Raw genomic sequence first — 12,573 nt, 5'->3', positions numbered from 1 at the left:
AGCCCGGGATGTGGTTGGCCTTCTGGGCTGCGAGCACACGTTGCCGGCTTATGTTGAGCTTCTCATCAATCAGCACCCCCAGGTCCTTCTCCTCAGGGCGGCTCTCCATCCATTCTCTGCCCAGCCTGGATTTGTGCCAAATTATACCCCAAACCGCCTGCCCGCACCGTCCCACTGGGGTTGGTCTGACCCGCGCTGGCGGTGCCCGGGAGCCTTTGGTTTCGCTCTGCTTTGCCGAAGTGAGCTGAAGTCGGCGGAGCTGCTGCTCCCGGAGCTGGTGATTAAAAAACAAATCACCTTTGGTTTTGCAGCAAATTACGTTACGATTGCTGCATATCTGCCACTCGGCGTAAGACCAGGAGTGTTCAAACCGCTAAGGCAGGTCAACCCTTGGCTGCTTATTCCTCCAGCAAAGATACATGAGGTTTTCTAGTTCCTGTGTTATTTTGTACGGTTGTACGTGTGCTCAGTAATGACGGTTCCAACCCTCAAAGCACCAACTGAAACACTTCCAGTTCCTCCTGCCAGAGGTTGGCACTGAGCTGCTTATCTGCCTCATCGGGAAACGGCGATAAATCCACCTCCAGCGGGCACGGCTGCCCGGCGTGGTTTACTGCGCATTGTTCCTTTGCCTCCCGCCGTGACGGGCCGTTTGACACCTTTATAGATGGTTTTGTGCCGTGTGGGATTAACCCACATCGATCACAATTCCAGCACAGAGAAATGAATGCTCATTTCACTCGAAGAGGTGACCCGGGTTGTTTCCCGCGCAGAAGGTGGGTACGTTCAGTGGGGTGGAAAGCACAGAGGTTGATGCCCCGGTACAGCGAATTCCCCCGTCATCTCTGGAGCAGAGAGTCTGTTTGCTCAGTGCTTTGTGCTCTGGCCTCTGGGCGTAAAAATAACCAAACACAAATAGTGGGTGTTCTCACTAAGCTTTTAACTCTGTAATTCACGGGCAAAGGGGAACCCGGACTGACGTTAGCGGGGCCGCGGGAAGGCAGAGGAGTTCCCGTACACGCGGGGCCTGAAGTCCGCAGCAAAATGTGGGTTTCTGCTCCAGAAGCACATTGTAGATTTGGAGCAGGGAAAATTGCCTTCCTATTTATTTCCAGCCCGTATCTTCTGCAGGAGCACTTTTCTTGGGGCTGAGTATTCACGTACAAAAAAATATATTCTGTTAACTTATTATTACTAATATTATCTTAAATTTCTTATCAGGTCAGGCTGGATCCTCTGGGCTGCTCTGCCCCATCGTGTCTTGTCTCTCCCTACATAATTCCTCCATCTCCCTCCTGTTTGGGAAGGGTAACACACACACACACACACACACCCACGCACACGCACACGCACACGCGCATACACACACAGCATCGTCTCCCGTGGGGAATGGGTAGGAATGCCAAATAACAAATGTTTGCTGCACAGACAGTGTGTCTCATGCAAATGCTCCCAACCTCATGCACTGACCTTTCCTTTGTTATCCTTATCTTTTAAAGAACAGTTTCTAGAGCTTTTGTTTGGGGAACAAAAAAGCAAGCAAACCAGGTTTCTCCCCACCTTTCTCACAGTCAGTGATGCCTGAGCAGCCTGTTCCACCTCGCCGCTTACAGACAGGCGTTATTTTGCTGCTGGGGTCCAGTAGGGTTTGGGCTGAAAGTTAGTGTCATTCACAAAAGCCACCAGATGCGATACGCTCTGCGTCAGAACCGCTGTGCCACGGGGGGACTGAGCTGACCTTTATTTGATCAAGACAGACTCCTTGTGCTTTGCAAGCGAACCAGTCAGCGCCGTAAATCCTGGCCGTGCGTGGATCTACCGGGTGGACCGCTCCGTCTGCCCTTTGCCCACCTTCCTCTCCATCCCCGCAGGCCCGAGTCCCGCGTCTGGACGGTGATGCTGCTGCTGGGGACGTGCCTGCTGTACTGCGCCCGCGTCACCGTGCCCGTCTGCGCCGTCGCCCTCAGCACCCACTTCGACTGGGACAAGAAGCAGTCCGGCATAGTGCTCAGCAGCTTCTTCTGGGGCTACTGCTTGACGCAGATTATCGGAGGACATATCAGTGATCAGTACTGGAAATTATTCTCACGTTTTCCTCTGCTCGGGCTCTTTTAATGACACAGCTTTGTTTGGAGCTCTCAGTTCAAGTCTGGACAGTGTCTGTGCCGAGTTTCACCCTGGGACAGTGATGGGGTGGAAGGGTGAAGCATGTCCCTGGGGAGAATCTCTTTGGGGCACTGCAGGTTGCTCTGAGGTCTCTACATCAGCCTCACTCAGGGTCTGTAGCTCTGATTTGAAAGGAAATGTGTAGTTTTGACTGTCCGATTTGATCTTTGGGTCTTAAAATTGGCACTGTGCTTACAGGGCAGCATGCACCGAAGGACTTTGCACAGCCGAAATCCCCAAGTAACACCCGGAGTGTCCACACGACCATTACTGCCTCCGGGGTTCCTGCAGAGCAGCGGCCAGGAGACATCTGCGCTCATTTTAATGGACGCTTAGACACACACAGGGTTTTAGTTTTGTTTTTTTTTCTTCATCTGGAAACAGAGAAGAGCACTTTTATACCCACATAATTTTTCTGAGGGAGGTTGTTTTTAGCACTGGTTCAGTAATTGGAATAAAAAAAGCAAACCTACAAGCTTACATGTTAAGCTGATGAAAGAAATAGTGGGTGTAAAGCAGACTTTATTTTAGAGAAGTGATAAATGCTGGTGCTCTGTGCATAGTTCATAGCTGCTGCTCACTGGGAGTGTTATTTGTCCATTAACAAACTGTTTAATCCCAGTGGTGCCGGTCGGCCATTTGGAAGGGTTTATAGCTGCAATCACTAACCGCAAGAAGAAAATATTTCCTTTTTGCAAGGAATACAGCTTTTTTTTTTCTATTTGATCTGTGTAGTCTATCTCCATTCTCAGTTCAGCACCTCCAGTTATTCCACCCAATATTCCCATGCAGTCTTTTCACAAGGAAGCCCCCATCGCGGTTTCCATCACGTTTGGGAAAACCAGGTGTCTCCATTTTCTCATATCAATTAAAAACCAACTACCCCAGTTAGCTGTAAGGAAAGATCTGCGTAATCACCTGCTCGAGTTCCTTTCCCCAGCCGCCCGGTTCTTAGCAGGGAGGGCTTTCCTGTGCAATCTTTTGTGAGGGACACATGCCTGGAAGGAGCGCATTACCCGTGCAGTGCACTATGCTGTTTAATTACGTTCCTTAATAGTTCGCAAGCAAACGCCTGCAAAAAAACCCCGAATGTTACCAGGCAGAGCTGATGCAAAAGAGCAGACGGAAGAGAAAACACCGTCACTGGTTAAGAAAAGCAGAAGGGTGACAGCAGCTCGGGCTTCCCCTCCATCAGTGGCAGGAGTGCATCGGTGCGGTGGGGTGTGCTGGTGGCCAGTGTCCCGGCGACGCCAGTGGCCGCCTGCTCCAGGGGAGGTGGGAAGGGAGGAGGTCAGATGATCCCCAGAGGGATAAAGACATCTGTAAGAGGAGAAGAACAGGTTTGACCCAAGGGTTGCTCTTAAAAACAGGCTAAACTGGGAAGCACACTTGAGGCTTGACTGGGGGGCTTTGCCCTTTTGCCCTCCGCTCGTTTTTGATAACGCGTTTTCTGTCTTCCAGAATAGGAGGGGAGAAAGTCCTCCTCCTCTCGGCGTCGGCCTGGGGGTTCCTCACGGTCCTCACCCCGCTGCTCACTCACGTCACGTCTGCCCACCTCGTTTTTATGACCTCCTCCAGGTTCCTCATGGGGCTGCTGCAAGGTGAGACCCCTGTCCTCAGCGCGCCTGTCTGTGTGTCCGTCTGCCGCGGGGCTTCCTTGCAGGGGTGCTCGCGGGCAGTAAATTGGGACACAAATCATGAGGTTTGCGGTGCACGAACGCCTCTCCTGCGTGTTCGAGCAATCCTCTGCCTCCAAACTGCCTCCACATCCACGACTTCTGTGGGAAAAAAAAGAAAAAGTGACATTTCTAGTGAAAGTCACTGGCAAATCATATCCCTGTGGAGATCTCTGCCAGACATGAGCTGCTGGCTTCGGAAATCATCAGTGCCCCTCTTTGATTTTCCCCATTTTAAAACTCCTTCAAAGTACTTGGGGAAAATTGGTCTCTGCCAAAACTTTCGGATAGCTTTCGGATGATTTTCCTTCCCTCTTGTTGAGCTGCCGCGCTGGAGGACAGCTGGGATAAGTGCGTTGGCACTGGTGGGTTTACAGTAGTGGTGGTGACGATGAAACGGGGGATTACGGAGAAGGCACAAACGCACCTTTCATGGCGATGAATTGACTTATTTTATTTTATATCCCTGTTTCGAATTCACCAAAGGTCTCGTTGCTTTGTCTTGGTGTTTAGCTCCTGCGGGCTCTTTTAAATTTGGTTTTGACTTGCTCACGAGGGCGCAGGAGCCTGACTGCTGCCTGCCTTGCTCCCCTTGCTCGCAGGGGTGTATTTCCCGTCCCTGGCCAGCCTCCTGTCCCAGAAGGTCCGGGAGAGCGAGCGAGCCTTCACCTACAGCACGGTGGGGACTGGCTCCCAGTTTGGGTAAGTTCTAAAGGCTTTGAGCAGTGAGTGACGGTCCCCGGACATCGTACGTGATGAAATGCCGTTAAATAGTTGGAGGCAAAACTCGCAGCCCAAAGTACATGTGTATTCCTGGGTCCTTGCGGATACCGGCGGCAGCTGAGGCAGCCTCAGGCTGTTGCTGTCGTGCGTGTCAAGGATTTATGTATTTTTTTCTTTCTTTCTTTTCAAGCCAGACTTTGAAGAGTGTCTACAACATTTAATTACTAAGGGAAACAGCCTGATTCGGTAGGAAGAGCAAGAGTCAGCCTGAGACTGGTCACCTGTCCTCTCTGATAAATGGGGACAATATCACTTCCCCCTCTCTGCTAATCTCCATGAGAATTTCCTTTCTAAATGAAAGGGTTGCTTAAAAGCCGAGTAGAAATATCGCTGTGTTTAATCACTTAGTTTTCCCGTGTACTCATTTCTTTTGCCGATTTATACGTTCCCCGAGATCCTTTCCGCACACCAGCAGCCTCCTTTTCTTTCCCTGACGAGCGCGTTTCAGCGCGGGGCGGGCGAGCGCGAGGTCCCTTAGCGATTTCTCCCCCCCCGCTGAGGATCCCGCCACGCCACGCGGGGAACGGGGCAGGTTGCAGAGTCACGGGGTGACGGGGCAGGAGGGCAGCGCCTGCACACGCCGCGACCGACGGCTCTTTCGGAGTGCATTCGGTGACCCGCAGCATCCACCCCGGGAAGCATCCCCCGCTGACGCCCGCCGCCCAGGCGCTCTGAGCCCTTTCCCAGACTCCTAAACCAGCGTGGTTTCCCTTGCAGGACGCTGGTGATCGGCGGTGCGGGGTCTCTCCTCCTGGACTGGTACGGCTGGGAGAGCGTTTTCTACTTCTCCGGTTTGCTCACTCTGCTCTGGGTTTACTGCACCTGCAAGTACCTCCTGAGCGAGAAGGGTGAGTGCAGCCGCCCGCATCCCTCGGGCTGCCAGCGCGCTCCTGAGGCTGCGGGACCCGAGTGGGACCTCCCGGTTATTTTCTGTGCATCCCCCATCTTTCCAAGACCGTGCCTGGTTTTACACCGAGACCTTTTGTTCAGATGTCTTCTGTCATCCAGGCGGTGTCTCGCCCAAGGTGCTAAACCCAGAAACAAGGTTTTGAGCTCCTGCATTGCTGGTTTCAAGTCCCACGCTGGATTATATCCCTGTCAAGAGCCTGATCTGACTCCTCAGTACTCTTAAGCACCAGTGAAAACACCAAGCAGAGCGTGATCTTCAAAGTGGATTAAGCTAAAGCAGGGCAAGATACTTATTCCAAACTAAGAGCACCTACACATAGAGCTTTTAAAAACCAGTTAATCCAGAATATCTCTTCCCAAATAACCATCTGGGAGTAATTCCGCACATGGGCAAGCCATTACACCTGGTTACAGCTTTATTAGTGCGAGCGTGGTGTGCAGGAGCTCAGCTCGTCGGGAGCCTGGTGCGTGCCCGGTGCTGCACAAAAGCCAACCCTGGTCCGTGCCCAAAGAGATTTCTGTTTAATTATAACAAGAGGTAGAACAAATCAGTGAAAGTGGCTGGATGGGGAAGTGTGTGGATGCAGTGGAAAAATTTTGGTCAAGATAAGGAGGTGTTTTCATAAGCATCCAATGCTGGTGTTGCCAAAAAAAGAGTTAGAAAGAGATTAAAGGTAGTTGTACAGCAGTGTCCCAGAGCTCCCTCCAGCTGCACAGAAAATTACTGATCAGAGCTTTCCGTTGTATGTTTTCTTCCCCGCAGAACTCATCATCCCCGTAGATTATTTAATGAGAGGCCTCTCGATACCCAAGCAGACCAAAGTTCCCTGGAAGCAGCTGTTTAAGAAGGCGCCGATATGGTAGGCAGCCGCAGTGGCCGCGAGTGCCAGCGGGGTCGGGGACCTCCTCCTTCCAAGGGCTTCTTCTCCTCTCTCTGCTTATTTCTTCCGCCTATGTGTATTTTGTCCACTTATTTATATATTTGGGAAATACGACCAGGTTTTCTAACCCCTTCTGTATGAATAAAGAACTGAAAAGGTAAGCTTGACAAAAGGCGGTTTATGTTCTGTCCAGAGGAGTGTCAGGCTTGACTGTTACTGGCAAATCTTCCTCCTTCGCAGGCTGTGCCCTCTGTGGGTTGTGTGCTCCTCCGGAGAGAGATTCTCTACCGGTCTTGTTAGAAGTGCTGCTGGTAATGGGCTCCTAAGAAGTGCGGCTCAGGGGCACTGGGTGGCACAGGCTGTGTTCCCATTGCTGGAGAAACATTTTTAATAGCCACTTTCGCTTTGGGATGCTGCATTCGGTACTGCAGCTCATCCAGGCGTGTTCCCAAGTGCTGTTTGAAGTTGGGGAGGAGGGCGATGGGGCTGCAGGGAGGCAAGCCCAGTCCTGCCTTGCATAGCCATGGAGCATCTGCCGATAACAAATCCCTAGAAACTCCCAAACAGCAGCTCTCGGAGCAGGACAGCTCTTGCAGCGCTGGAAGGGACTGGTGGGAAATGCACTCGAATTGCCGCTGCAGTGAACCTCACCTGAACCCAGGGGCTGACGCCTGGGCAGCGAAGGAACGAGCAGTGCTGCGAGCGGCAAGCCAAAAGGAGAAGCAGCCTATGAAAAAAAATCTCAAGAAGCAATTGTAGCGCTGCGAGGGATTTATTTATAGACCAGGAACTGAAATATTGGGTCGCTCGAGTGTCTGTTTCCCACCCGGTGTGACCCGTCGCTCCTGATTATTTCCTCCCCGCTGTGTATTTCCAGGGCTGTCATCATCGCTCAGCTTTCTACGGCCAGCACATTTTTCACTCTCCTTTCCTGGCTGCCAACTTTCTTTAAGGAAACTTTCCCCGAGTCCAAGGTAAGTTGGCTGTGGGACATCGGCATCGCCGGTCTCTGTGCGGATGTGGTGGTGCCAGCCGGAACGGGTTGCTTAGGGAGGAAGATGATGGCAGAGGGTGTTGGTGGGAGTCGGCTGGGAGGCAGGAGGGGGTCAAGGCTTTCCCGTGGGGCGAGGAGCCGTTGCCCCCCTCCACACTCATTCGGAGGTGCTGGCGAGCATCCTCCCTCCAGGTCAGCACAGGCTGGTTTGTAGTTGCTTGTTGAGGGATGCTGAAGGGAGACAGAGCTGGGGCACCTTCCAGGCAGGGAAGATAGGGTTATATTTGGGTTTTAGGCTGCTTTTCTTCTCAGGGAAGGATGGTTTTCAAATGGCACAGAGCTCATGACAATATGCTGTTGCAAATGAACACCAACCCATTCACTCCTGGGTTTTCATGGGGTTTTTAACTGCACCGACATTGTATAGCTCAGACCTGCCTGTGCAAATGATAATTGCCGTTAATAATGCGTACTTCAAAAATACTATGAAAGCTTCCCTCTCCTCAGCACAAATATTGTTCCCATTTTTCTGAAACCTGGGCAACGCTCATTTGGGCCGAGAGCTGGTATCTTGATCTTGTTCTCAGAAACTCAGACGATCTTTTTCACAATGGCTCTGTTAGGTTTTTATCATTTCCAGAGCTTCTTACAAATGCCTTTTCATATCACATGTGTAAGGTGCTTTATGGCATACTTGATATTTATATTAAAATCATGTATTAAACCAGCAAACATATTGTTGTGACAAGATCTGTGCACCTCGGGTAACGTGCTTGTGCAGCAGTAATTTACCATCTGGTACGCATTATATGGCGGTGCCCTTCTGTAAGATGCTCTATATAGCGTTTCTGCATCTCGTAATCGCTTCTTACATTTTGATGAAAATGGGCTTGGGGATGCTTGACTTTAAAGTTTGGATGATAATCCTTAACGTGGGAAACCTATGTCACCTACTGGTCAAAGTCCCTTTCTGCAGGTGAGCTGCCATCCAGCCCACCTGGATGGAGGTGATGGAGGGGTTTGGCTCCTGCTGCTCGGGGCGATGGGCCGTAGGGATGAGACAAGGGTGGCTTCGGTGCGTTGGGATTGACTTGCTGAGCAAGCCCAACTGGTGTTAACAGACACCGGAGATACTGCCCCGCAAGCCCTCTGGGGTAACGTTTTCAGAAGTGACCAAGACCCAAAGTTTCAAAGGCACTGAAAGGCGCAGGTGGACCCTGGTGTGATTTCCAGGAGCAGCTGAAACAGGATTATTCAAACCCCTGATTGTTCAGCCCTCCCGCGATGCTGAAGCAGGGTGAGGAAGGGAGGGATGCCGCCACGGGGTGATGGGCTCTGAGCGAAGAGGGAGATGTGGGGGACGATGGATGGATGAGTAGGTTCAACCAGCTGAGGTGAAACCCAGCCCAACCCACATGGACTTCAGCTCCTCCTGGGATCTGCCCACCAAAACACCTCTGAGCAGCTGTAATCCAGATGACCAGTAATCATCTGTGATTACAACTGTAGCAAGCTTGCTTAATTGAAAATAGACCAAAGTATGTTGCTACCCGTAATGTTACCTAATCCCGGCATTAGAAAATCCAGCTATGTTCCCTCAGCTTCACAGTAACGCTGCTAACGAGGTTGAAGCTGATGTTGGAAATTTTGCCGACAGCTTTCTGGGTGACCCATGGGGCAGAGTAGAATCTACAGCGTGCTTTCCAGGGCTCTGTGGCTCTCTGCCACATCCCCTTGCTGAACAGTAAACTTCACCACGTTTAATCTCTCTTTCCCAGAGCAGACAGAGCTTTCTGCCTCTCCCTTGGAGGCAGAGTCACTGGGGTAGAAGGAAAGACAGCAAACCTACAAGTGCTACAGCCCCATGATGCGCCTGCCACCTTTGGAGCGGCGCAGGGCGTTGCTGAGCGCTTGCCGTGCAAAACGGGCAGAGGTCCTGCAAGAAGTCCTCATCACTTCCATATTTTTTTTTTCCTTTCTACACATATCACAGACTAGAAAATAAAATATTTGCAAACAAACTCAGCTCTGCCAGCAAACCTCTCTTGATTTTTGCTCCCTTTCAGGGTTGGGTGTTTAACGTAGTGCCCTGGCTGGTTGCAATTCCAACAAGCTTGTTCAGTGGATTTCTGTCGGATCATTTAATCAACCAGGGTAAGAGCTCTTTTGGCTTTTCCTCTCTTTATTTTATGTGACGTGGAAAGAGGACCTGGGTGGGAGTCGGTGGGATTGTTGGTAGGGAGAAGAAGATCCAGCAAATAGACAACGTGATGTTCTGATATGAAAGCAGGATAAACACTCCAGGGTCCAAATCCCATCCATGTGTTTGGGGCTCCCTTTGATCTCAGCCACAACATCACCTGGAGATGAAATCTGGCCATCTGAACAGGAGACCTGGTGACCTGTGCTTAACCGCAACTCTCCTTTCTCTTCCAGGGTACAAAACCATCACCATTCGTAAGTTCATGCAGGTAAGAGGGCTGAAGCCGCTGGAGTGACATTTGAGCTGCCTGCCGAGCTCTGCTTGTGGGGCAGATGAGACCTGGTGTGGAGCTGGGGGTGGTGGTTATAGGTGGAAAGGGGAAAAGGTCTGTAGCGTTGAGATAGACTCATGGTCAGTGGGGATGGGAAATGAAATCCAAAGGAAAACCCTGACTGAGGAACGGAGCGTGGACCAGTGGTAATGTTGAGCAGAGAGATTTGTGAGCGTTCCAAAGAGGTTTTCTTTCACAGGCAAAGGCCAACCATACGCTGTCACTCCAAATGACCCCTCAGATACTGAGGAGATAGCAATACAAGGGTGAGCAGAAATAGAAGTGCTGGGTGAGAGCACAGCTCTCTGCTCCGCAGCGTCACATCCCTGCGGACAGCCCTCTGGCACAGAAAAGCAGGACACCGGGACAAAAAACGGCTTGAGAAGCACCTGGTGCATACGAGCTCTTGCCATTGTAAAAGGGAACAGTTTGTCCGTGAAAGGAGTTGCTTTCTTCCTCACAGAAAATGTGCTGTGGTATTTAATTTTCCCTTTCTTCCAGGTCATTGGCTCCGGCGTCTCAAGCATTTTTGCTTTGTGCCTGGGCCAGACATCCAGTTTTTGCAAAGCGATAGTGTTCGCCTCCGCCTCTGTTGGACTTCAGACCTTTAACCACAGGTAACGAGCCTGATAACGACAGTAGCTGCGGCCCTTAGCTCTTATCCCACCCTCGGCATTTCGGGGTCTCAGAGGAGGCTGTCTCTGTCGTGACTGTCGGAGCAAGAACTGGCGCTGGTCAGAGCATCCCATGTCGGTCCCTGCGAGGCCGGTGGAGTTTAGTGCCCGCTGGGCTGGAAACGATCCAGCAAACCTCTAGCGTGGGGAAGGGCTTGGACCGGCGGGTATTAGGGAGATGAAGCAGGAGGGGAATTGCATTTTGGCCCTTCTGAACGCTTTTGAGTGGAACCTTTTTCCTACTGGTACTCTCCTGTGCTGCTCCGCTCTCAGCCTCCGTCCCCCTTTCTCCGGCTGGTGCCACTTTTTGTCCCGGAACCCTTCCTTTTGTTTGACAGACTAAACTCTGTGTAAATGATGAAAAAGCGACAGTGCTCCCTTAAAACTGCCGTTTCCCCCTCTCTGTTTCTCCCCAGCGGCATTTCAGTAAACGTACAGGATCTGGCCCCCTCGTGTGCCGGCTTACTGTTCGGTAAGGAGTCCGGCGGGGTTTCGGTTGTGCCGGAGAGGCGACGTGTACGGGAGGGGACGTGGTCGTCACCATTAAGGTTTGGGCAGGAGTAGCTGTGTGACACGTCTATGTGCAGCCTCAGCTTCCTTCTGTGGTGTCCCTGCCATTGCCGGGGACAGGGAACCGCACCGACGTGCCTTGCCCTTTGCCAAATTCTTGCCAGCACCGAGGGGTGGGGATGGGGATGGGGGTCGGTTGTCCCAGGACCGGGCGTCGGGTGGGAGCCCGGACAAAGCCACTCGTGTCTTTGGGTTTCTAATACACAATTCCTTTCTTTTCTTTCCAGGTGTTGGGAATACGGGTGGAGCCCTCCTGGGTAAAGTACCCTCCTGCAGCTCATCCTTTCCTGGGGAGTCCTCTCCCGGCAGGCGGGCAGGATCCGGCCCCACAGCCTTTGCATTTCTTTCTCTTCTCTCCCATCCCAGGTGTCGTTTGCGTGTACTTGGCTGGCCACCTGATTGAAACAACTGGCTCCTGGACTTCTGTTTTCAACCTGGTGGCTGCTGTTAACAGCGTTGGCCTCTGTGCATTCCTCGTGTTTGGAGAGGCCCAGAGGGTGGACACAGACTCTGCCTATGTGGACCTCTAGAGATGAGTCCAGCGAGCAGCCAAAGGACCGGGGAGTGCCACGTCTGCGTGTCATTGTCGCACAAGTGCCAAAGAACATGGGGTTTTTTTGGGTATTTAACAGGAAAAAAGTATACTGAGACCAAGTACATAATGGGTCTGGATGAAACCCGTGGGAGAAAAGAAATGTATAGTTCATTTTTTGCTCAGGGCATAGCTGGTGGCCTGCAGAGCCGTCCAGCTCAACATCTCCAGTGAGGATACAGCCCGTGTGACCGGTTTGCCCCAGTCCATGTCTACTGGACAAATATCCATGTGGCCAAAGCAGCTTACCCGGCTTGGCTGCGACGGGAGCTGTGGTTTGCACACTCTGCCCCGGCGCGGTCACTCGCTGAGGGGCTGCTTCGCCATGCCGGGAGCGGGTCCCTCCATACTCTGCCATCCCGTGACCGCCGGGAGGATGGCCACCTCTCGGGCTGCCACACAACATGTGTCCTCTGAACTACATGGAAGGAATAATCCAAACAAATGTGCCTCTGACCTTAACCCTCCCTCGCGTGCCTTCATTTTGCAGTCTGCTCGACCGGTACAAAGCCAGGGGTAGAAGAGACAGGGTTGGGAGAGGAATTCAAGGCTTCCCTTCAGGGGAAATCTGGCTGGATGTCTACTGAGGACCCGGGGGCGTGAGGTTGCATCAATACTGCCTTCACGGCGCTTGGGCTGAGCCGGGGGTCTGCCGAGCAGACGGCTCAGACCAGTGGAAACCCATCTTTGCTTAAAGGCAGAGCTCAAGGGCTCCCTCCTCTCCCGGGTCGCTTGAGTCCAGCCCTGAGCCAAGGCAGACCACCTCCAACGTGAGAGCGGAGGAAAGCTGGAGT

General features: G+C 52.1%; 1 protein-coding gene across 1 annotated transcript in view; it reads left to right on the top strand.

Moving 5' to 3' along the window:
• Positions 1 to 11,717, top strand: part of SLC17A9 (solute carrier family 17 (vesicular nucleotide transporter), member 9) — a 23,925-nt gene extending 12,208 nt beyond the window's left edge. The window contains exons 3-14 of the mRNA XM_009893576.1: positions 1,777 to 2,069; positions 3,628 to 3,767; positions 4,445 to 4,544; positions 5,343 to 5,473; positions 6,298 to 6,394; positions 7,293 to 7,389; positions 9,476 to 9,563; positions 9,846 to 9,880; positions 10,445 to 10,560; positions 11,034 to 11,089; positions 11,415 to 11,444; positions 11,554 to 11,717. Of these exons, the coding sequence (XP_009891878.1) occupies positions 1,777 to 2,069; positions 3,628 to 3,767; positions 4,445 to 4,544; positions 5,343 to 5,473; positions 6,298 to 6,394; positions 7,293 to 7,389; positions 9,476 to 9,563; positions 9,846 to 9,880; positions 10,445 to 10,560; positions 11,034 to 11,089; positions 11,415 to 11,444; positions 11,554 to 11,717 (1,347 nt within the window). The remainder of the gene's footprint in view (positions 1 to 1,776; positions 2,070 to 3,627; positions 3,768 to 4,444; positions 4,545 to 5,342; positions 5,474 to 6,297; positions 6,395 to 7,292; positions 7,390 to 9,475; positions 9,564 to 9,845; positions 9,881 to 10,444; positions 10,561 to 11,033; positions 11,090 to 11,414; positions 11,445 to 11,553) is intronic.
• Positions 11,718 to 12,573: the final 856 nt, after the last annotated feature.

The sequence above is a fragment of the Charadrius vociferus genome, unplaced genomic scaffold (genome assembly GCF_000708025.1).
Source record: "Charadrius vociferus isolate BGI_N301 unplaced genomic scaffold, ASM70802v2 scaffold259, whole genome shotgun sequence".
NCBI classification, from domain to species: domain Eukaryota; kingdom Metazoa; phylum Chordata; class Aves; order Charadriiformes; family Charadriidae; genus Charadrius; species Charadrius vociferus.
This window is presented reverse-complemented; position numbering and strand designations above follow the sequence as displayed.